A 9,469-nucleotide genomic window follows, 5' to 3' on the forward strand; every position below is an offset into this window, starting at 1 on the left:
TCATTTTAAAACATCTATCGGGATATAAATACGGGTTGGTACGAGATCAAACGCAGCACAGTTAAGGCTGCAATAAGGAGGCCGCGTCTAACTTTTATGGGAAATGCTTACTATGACATCACACAAAAATACATGTTCTTCAAATTACCACAAAATGAAATGATACGCTTTTTAAACTGTTGGATAGCTTTAAACTACATCAATACTTACCATTGCATGTATTCTTGTCGTTGGTTATATCCCACACAGCAATATATAAACAATTCAATGATCGCAATACACATGCCAATGTGACGTCATAGCGTAAAATTTGACGCAGTTTGTATGCAGTGAGAGGCGGATCAAGTTATATTTTATACAATGAAAAATGTGTTTTGTACTTAAATAAAATATTATTTGCAGATATATAAGAGGGCATTAACTTTGATGTCTATTTTATGATATTATTCCCGTACATTCCCTAGACAAGTAAAACTGCCGTACATTTGTATGCAGATTCAATGAAGGGAAATAGAAGGGTCGTAATAAATCGATATATTGCAAGGGCATACCATCAATGAATTACGACAAGTTTTTACAAATAAACTCAAGAGGTATGAAGATATTTGAAAAGTGCTGCGAACCTGATGAAATCTTGCAAATGAATTAATTATATCTACATTTATTGTACTTGACCAGCAAAATATTCAACATACGGTCTAACAAATGTAATTTTAGCAATTATATATTTGAATCTATATAGGTTCGCAGCACTTTTCACAAACTACAAAGAGTGTTGAAAATAATTATAAATTAAACATAGATTTTTAACTTGAAAATGATACATTATTTCTTAAATAAAAACAAAGATTTTTTTTGTCAGTCTCGGATAATTGATTCTGACAATATGACAAAAGCATCAAAGGAATACCATAAGATTTGACTTCAGATTTGTGAGTCATTTAAAAATTGGAATTTGTGCAACGTATATATTTTTATAATGTGGTCTTCTGCTAGATAAATGATATCTCTGCCAGTATTAATTGTCTGACTACAATTCACATGCATTTCGTAAGTTCTATGGTCGATACAATGACCTTGTCAGCAAATACAATTTATCATTGAGTCAAATGCTGACTGACCTTTTTCATACTAATTGTTAGGCCATTATTTACACACTGAATTGTCGACGGATTTTTCCGTTATTTCCTAATTATGACAAGGAGCACACGGCGGGTGTGACCGGTCGGCAGGGGATGCTCACTCCTCCATGGCACCTGATCCCACCGCTGATGTTTGGAGGTCCGTGTTTGCTCTGCTCCTATTTTGTATTGTATAATGGACTTTTGAGCTTGAATACTGTTCGTTATCTCCATATATTTCATGCATCCTTCTTCTGTATCATTATTATTAACTTTACATTAACTTGATGCACTGACATTGCCCAATAATTTTGTTTTTTTTGTTTGTATATTGTTTAACTTCCCTCTCGAGAATTTTTCACTCATATGGAGACGCCACCTTGTGCCGGTGGAGAGTTGCAAATTTTGTCTTATACTCAGCACTTACGGCCATTGAGCAGTGAGGGTTCTTTTTCGTGCCAGTATCTACTGCGACACGGGACCTCAGTTTATACGGTCTCATCCGAAGACCGGTCCCCACGTCCCACAGAGGGATTCGAACACGTGACGTAAGGATCAACTCCTTACGCCGCGATTCTAGAGCAGACGCTCTAACCACTGCGCCACGCGGGCGACGCAATTATTTTGTCGTTTCACTGAAAACAAAATATGAATGTAAAGTTATCTTAAAATCAGGTTGACGTATTATTGATGTTTTTAAAATCAGGTTTTAAAGGACTACATTTTTATCACCGTCAATTAACAAACAGATTAAATTGAATCAAACTAGAATTGTTTTTGTCCCCTATTTCTCTGCCCTTTAAAGAATTTATCATAAATACACTTAAAATACTTTCCATCTGACCGTTTTTGGTAATTTTCCTTAAAAAATCTAATTGTTTTAGTTAAAGCAAATAAAAAAATGACTGTAATAATTCGTTACATGCAGAATTCAGGCGTAAATTTCTATTTGACGTAACAAGTAAATTATAAATCTGGTATTTTAAAGAAAATCCTCATTGTACAATGAGAGTTCATTTCGTTATCTTTGTGCTTTTTTACGTATTGGATATCTTCTCAAATGTACATGGTATGTTATACATTTAAAATAGGGAAACTAAGCCTATGTTTAGTATTCTTTCTTTCTTTATGTTTCCAGTAAATAATGACAATATAATATTAATTAAGATCAACCGCATAGATAAACAAGTGCCCTTTTTAAATTCTATTAATTAGAATATTGATCTGTACATTTCTCAAATAATAATAACCAGGAATTAATGAATAATAAAACGTTAATCAATTAAGGTAATACACAAAAAAGTTTCTCTGGAGGTTTAACGATACGTCCAGATCTGGTTTGGAGTGCATTTTTGTGATTGGCGGGTTTGTCGCTGTCTTGAGGTGTAGCAGTATTTTCTATGGTAGACTCATTGGGACCACTGTCTTCCATGGGCATGTCCTGTTCATCCACTTCATCCTGGGGATTTTCACTTGATTTGTGGAGGTGAACACGATTTCTGCGACCAAGTCTCCCTTTGCTTTTCACTAGATAAAATGTTGGTTTGTCTGTTTTCTCTACGACTATTCCTTGGGATAAGGACTTAGAACCAGGCGTTTCCATTCTAACTGTTGTTCCATTGTCTAGGGGTGATAACTCCTTCACATTTCTTCTCCTGTCATAGTAAAGTTTCTGCTCGGCTTTCTGTGCATTAAGGGTTGCTTTACTTTTCTGAGGTCGTGTTTTGCTGGTTTAAGTATATCTTGTGATGCTGGAAGTGTGTTTCTAGGTCTCCGTCCCATTAATAGTTAAGCTGGTGACAAATTAATGTTTTCTAGAGGAGTTGTTCTGTAATCTAGCAGAGAAAGCTGCTTGTCTCACACTTTGTCCATAGGCTTTTTATAGTTTGTACTGTTCTTTCAGCCTCGCCATTCGAGCTTTGAAAATGGGGGCTGCTTCTTTCATGTTCAATTCCAAGCTCTGTGCAGAAGTTTTTGAAGTTAGCTGAGCTGAATTGTGGTCCATTTTCAGACCTGAGTTTCCCTGGAATTCCATGGCATGCGAAAACTGTTTTCATGGCTTCGATTATTGCTGTAGTTGTCTCTGATCTGAGTTCTATGGCGTCAATATATTTTGAATAGTAGTCCACCAGAATCATGTTTTCTTGCCTCTGAATTCAAATACATCAGCTCCAACATGAGTATAAGGAAGATCTGGAATTGGTGATGGCATAAGAGGCTCTCTGTTTTGCTGTTTCTGATACTCTGCACAAGACGAACAATTATTTACAGTCTGTTCTATGTCGGCATTCATCGCTGGCCAATACATGACCTCTCTGGCACGACTCTTTGACTTGACTATTCCAAGGCATCTCTTTCCGCAAGCTGGGTGGGGGATGACTATTCGACTGTCCTTGTACACAATGTCAAGAACGGATAACTGATCCCTTGAGTCAAAGTACTGTCTGACTTCATATGGAGATTCATTCTTTGTGTCTGGTCATCCTGTTTGAATGGTGCTCTTGAGAGTTTCAAGTTCACTTCTTGTTGATCTCTGGATTTCGGAGTATTTTTCAGGTGTTATGGATAACATACAGATCATATCTGGTTTTTCAGTCTCATCTTCACCGCTTTCCGCTAGGTAAGCCCTTGATAGAGTGTCTGAAATGTACATCATAGCATAGTTCCTTTCCTGTATTTGACAGTGATGTCATACCACTGCAGTTTTATCATCATCCTCTGAATCCTCACAGGAGCTGACAGTAAAGGTTTGTTAAACAAAATTTCTAAGGGCTTATGATCACTGTACACTGTGACCTCCTTTCCGAAAATGTAGTTGTGAAATTTTTGACAACTGTATACTATAGCTTGCATTTCTTTCTCAATTTGAGCGTATCCTTTCTCGGAGTCTGTAAGAGCTCTAGAACCATAAGCTACTGTGCGGCCTTCTTGTATCAAAACCGCTCCAAGTCCGTCTTTACTCGAATCGCATTCGATCTCGACAGGTTTGTTCACATCAAATAGAGCTAATACTGGTGGCTTGGTACATACATCTTTAAGTCTCTGGAAACTTTCATTCTGTTCGTGGTTCCATTGAAATTCCACATCAGACTTTAGAAGGATTCTTAGAGGAGCATCCAAATCACTCAGGTTTGGAATAAATTTCGACAAGTCCTGGACAAGTCCCAGGAACCTGCGTACACCTTCCTTGTCATGTGTAGCTGGCATGTTTAGTATGGCCTTGATTTTGTCTGGGTCTAATATGAGTCCCTGGTCCGACATTATATGGCCCATGATTGGCTCACTAGATTTACGAATTTTGCATTTTTCAAAATTCAGTTTCAGATTGTAGTTTGTTGCCCGTTCCACAACGTTTCTTAGTATGAAGTCGTGTTCCTCGCGTGTTTCACCTGGAATGAGGATGTCATCTATGATTGCAGACGCACCTTTGATTCCGGATATCATGTTGTCCATGGTCTTCTGATATATTTCTGGTACAGATTTTATGCCGAAGGGTAGGCGGAGCCAACGATATCTTCCTATCGTGTTAAATGTTGTCAGGTACGAGGATTTCTCATCGAGCCGAATCTGCAAAAATCCTGATTTGGCATCCAATACTGAGAATATCTTGGCTTTCGGTATGTCAGATACGACATCTGCAATAATCTTCATAGGATGATGCTCCCGTTTTATGGCACGATTCAAAGCTCTTGGGTCTATACAGATGCGTATCTTTTCTTCCTATACACTCACTATCATTGAGCTGACCCACTCTGTTGGCCTGTCCACTTTCGTGATGTATCCATTGGTTTCCATTTCTCTCAGCTTGTTAACTGCCCTGGGCTTGATTGCTGCTGGGAGTTTCCTTACAGGATGAATAACTGCTGGTACAGATTCGTCTATACTAAGGTGGTACTCTCCAGGTAGTGTTCCTGTAGTTTCTATAAGTTCTGGTTAGTCTCTGGATTGTTCACTTTGCGCACTTTCTGTAGTCTCAGTCACAGCTGATATCTTAGTCTGCGAATCACGCAGCAATGTTAAGGCTTCCCGAAGCTTTAAAATGCGCTCAAAACATAATATGTCATTGCGAGGTCGGTTTTGGTTTTTAATTTATAAGTACTGAACTTTAGTACTTCCAATTTATATAGAGGGTTTCCTTTGCTATACATGTATATTAACATATTTGTTATGATATCACATGACTTTGTTGATCACGTGACGGTCATTTATAATTTTTTGAAGTGTTTCACATAAATCGCTTCGGCGCAGCTGATTAACACAATAATTATTAACATTTTGTTATATAAATAAACTCATCATATCCTTGTGTATCCGAAATGTGCTTGGGAAAAGTCATTGTATTACTTGGGTACAAAATATTTCCTGAGAAATTCAACTTACCTACAAATTTTAGGGTATTTTCCACACAATATCGTAATCTGTATTAAAACAAAGCCAACACACATTTTTCCCAAGCAAGATTCAGTTAGAGAACAACCTCTTCTTACAGATTTCCACAAAAATTCTCAGATTAATCCTCATTAATCACCTGCGCCAGACTCTTTGATACACATAAAATAAATTCTACCTCCAACCACGGGTATAAAACAGAGTACATTTCAAAAGTATATTTTTCATGAGCATTTTGAACATGCTAAATTTCAATGAAGGGTAGGTAAGCGGTGTATTTTTAAAATATTCGGACACATAAGACTTAAAAAACCTTTAACGACCCGTGAATTTTGCAATAGCTATCTAGCATTTTACATGCAGTTTGAAATAAAGTGTAAAGTTCATGACACTCACCCTGTCATAACACCTCAAGTTTGCAGTGACTTGACGTAATTTTCCATTATGACGTCATATTTTGGTCGTTCAGAGATGTGAAGGCACAGAGTGCACTGTAATATTCTACGGGAAGCCTTAACCTACCTGCGCGGGGTCGGCTTTGTATATCAATCCAAGAGCGACTGCAGTATCACCACTGATGATATTCTCTTGATCAAAGTCGACCACTTCAAAGTGAACGTTAGTTTTACGATCACAGTAGACAACCGAAAGAGTTACTGATCCTATTGGTTTGATCTTATGATTGCTGAATGACTTAAGAGTCTTGTTAGAATTCTGGAGTTTGCATCCTCCCAAGTTTCTAATTTGAGCATTTGAGTATGTTAGTCCGTGCTCCAGTGTCTATCCTGCAGCGAACCTGCTGATCTTTGATACGGAGATGAACATCCCAGTTGTCATCCTGAGCAGACTTGACGGAAGTACACATACTAATGGTAAAAAGTTCTTCACCCTCTGACTCTGTATCTCCCTGTACTGTGCTGAGTTTGACCTGTTTCAGCCGACGACGACACACTTTCTCCAGTGGTTTCGCTGTTTACAGTATTTGCAAATAGTTCCTAGTGCTGGGCACTTTCCATGTTCATGTTCCAGACCACAACTTGAACAATTTGGATTGTCGATTTGTTTAGAGTGTTTTGGTTTTCTGGTTTTAACACTTTCCTCGCCTCTCATTAATTTGACTTGTGCTTGTGACAGTTCAAACTGTTGTCCAATTTCTATGGCTTTCTTAAGTGTGATATCCTGGCCTTGTTCTAACAGCCTCTCTTGCACTTTCTTATGTCTGATGCCACTAATGATCAAAACAATCAAAACATCATCATTAACCGCATAATCACAAAGTTATCAAAAATTTCGGCCCCTGTTTGTGTTCTTTGATGAAGTCTGAATCTTGCCATTCGCTTGTTTTTCTTGGGGTGAACGTAGTTTTCTAATTTCTCCAGAATTTTCTTTGGATCGTCTTCATCGTCATTTTCAAACACAAAACTTTTGTACACTTCCCTACCTTCTTGTGCAATCCACATGCCGATCCATCCTGCCTTATGTTTGGCATCGGATTTCGCGAGTGGCCCTTTGAAGATGAAACCCACGTGTTGCTTGAACCGGAAAAATTCCTGGTACAGATCTCCGGCTTGCCAGTCGAATCTAGGCTAATCGAACGGAAGCGTTGCCATTTTGAGTTTCTTCTGACACCATGTACTATTCTGGTAATATAAGGTATGAAGAGACACCGTGGGTGTATCAAACAGAATTTATTCCAGACAGGAACATTCAGACATTGCGGGTAAAATACAGCGATGACAGGGGCAGATAACCCTATTTACATTATTAGATAAGTCATACCATTACTAAATAGGTCGTACAACAAACATAGATAGGAGTACATTACAGCCCCGGAATTGAAAATTCACAAGTAACTGATACACTTTAAGCTCTCATTAGAGAAAACATATAATTCAATTTTTACAAAAAAATCAACAGATTGATTGAAATGGATCACAAATTAAGATGTGTCAAAATGCGAAAAATTGAACCGATCGTTTCAGATTATTTGGCGATTTCAATGGCAAAAAAGTGAGAGATTCAGTAGACGACGTCACAACATTTGACCTCTTAATATGACCTTGACCTTTATTGTACATGAAGAATGGAGATTCCTTTATATATGTCAAAATATCAGCCCCCTACTATTTATGGATCAAAAGGTACACTGCATTTAATGACAGAGTGTTATATCGCATTTAGACAGCATAAACACATTCTAAAATGTAACCAATACATAAGATGTCTCTAATTTTTAAAGAAAATATAGCGAAAACATGTCACAGCTTATTATTTTTCTTACAAAGATCATTAATCAGTGACAATATAGAGATATTTTTTCCAATGTAATTTTTACGAAATTAGTTAAAATAGATTTAATGGGTGTTTTGTACTACCTTAAAATAAAAAAAGGCAGACATCCCTGCTTGATCCTGTGTAAGGACTGCATGCCTATGACTTCATAAGACGTCAGACGTTACCCACGCAGGTAGGTTAAGGCTTCCCGTAGAATATCACAGTGCACTCTGTGCCTTCACATCTCTGAACTACCCAAATATGACGTCATAATGGAAAATGACGTCAAGTCACTGCAAACTTGAGGTGTTATGACGGGGAGAGTGTCATGAACTTTACACTTTATTTCAAACTTCATGTAAAATGCTAGATAGCTATTGCAAAATGCACGGGTCGCTAAAGGTTTTTTAAGTCTTATGTGTCCGAATATTTTAAAATTACACCACTTTCCTACCCTTGATTGAAATTCAGCATGTTCAAAATGCTTATCAAAAATATACTTTTGAAATGTACTCTGTTTTATACCCGTGGTTGGAGGTAGAATTTATTTTGTGTGTATAAAAGAGTCTGGCGCAGGTGATTAATGAGGATTAATCTGATAATTTTTGTGGAAATCTGTAAGAAGTGGTTGTTCTCTAACTGAATCTTGCTTGGGAAAAACTTGTGTTGGCTTTGTTTTAATACAGATTACGATATTGTGTGGAAAATACCCTCAAATTTGTAGGTAAGTTGAATTTCTCAGGAAATATTTTGAACCCAAGTAATACAATGACTTTTCCCAAGCACATTTCGGATACACAAGGATACGACGAGTTTATTTATATAACAAAATGTTAATAATTATTGTGTTAATCAGCTGCGCCGAAGCGATTTATGTGAAACACTTCAAAAAATTATAAATGACCGTCACGTGATCAACAAAGTCATGTGATATCATAACAAATATGTTAATATATAGCCATGGAAACCATTTATATAAATTGGAAGTACTAAAGTTCAATACTTATAAATTAAAACCAAAACCGACCTCGCAATGACATATTATGTTTTGAGCGCATTTTAAAGCTTCGGGAAGCCTTAACATAGCTGCGCACTCCCTCTTCTTCAGGATTGCCTACAGTTAATCTTACAGGGAATTCCAGCGTTATAAATGGTGACACAGCTTTGCTGAAAGCCACTGTAATTCCATACATTAACATCACCTCTGTGATGTGGCAAAACATATCAGATGATGACGTCAGAAATATATCAGTAAAGCTGCCAAAATTCGTACAGTCAGCTACGCAGCTGTGTTAAGGCTGTCCGAAGGCTTAATATGCATTAAAATATACATTTTATTTTGAGCTAGATTTTAATTTCAATTTGTAATCTATGTATGAATTTGCAGTCAGCTTGTGATGAAAGTGTAATCCGGTATATATAATAATGCATTTTTGTGATGTCACATGACTTTGTTGATCACGTGACGGACACATATTTTCCTAAATGTTGCATAAAAATCGCATCAGCACAAGTGCAAAACAACATTAATGAGAAAAATTCAATTCATCGTAATCTTTGGTACATAAAAAATTGCTGAGGGCAAGTCTGAATTTTATTTGTTGAGAAAATATTCCACGAGAAATTCAGCTTAGCCATATTCAAGGTATATGGAGACCGGTTCTTCGGGTGAGACCGTATAAACC

The 9,469-nt window shown here is 37.1% G+C and overlaps 1 protein-coding gene across 1 annotated transcript; it reads right to left on the minus strand.

Moving 5' to 3' along the window:
• Window positions 1-2,403: 2,403 nt before the first annotated feature.
• Window positions 2,404-3,259, minus strand: LOC133198390 (uncharacterized). Its single transcript, XM_061334485.1, has 2 exons — window positions 3,014-3,259; window positions 2,404-2,805 (listed from the first exon to the last, which is right to left on the minus strand). Exons 1-2 carry the CDS (start codon window positions 3,257-3,259, stop codon window positions 2,404-2,406), a joined length of 648 nt encoding a protein of 215 aa, XP_061190469.1.
• Window positions 3,260-9,469: the final 6,210 nt, after the last annotated feature.

This window comes from Saccostrea echinata, unplaced genomic scaffold (assembly GCF_033153115.1).
Source record: "Saccostrea echinata isolate AGI-Se365-2 ecotype Australia unplaced genomic scaffold, CSIRO_AGI_Sech_v1 ptg000033l, whole genome shotgun sequence".
Taxonomy (NCBI): Eukaryota; Metazoa; Mollusca; class Bivalvia; order Ostreida; family Ostreidae; genus Saccostrea; species Saccostrea echinata.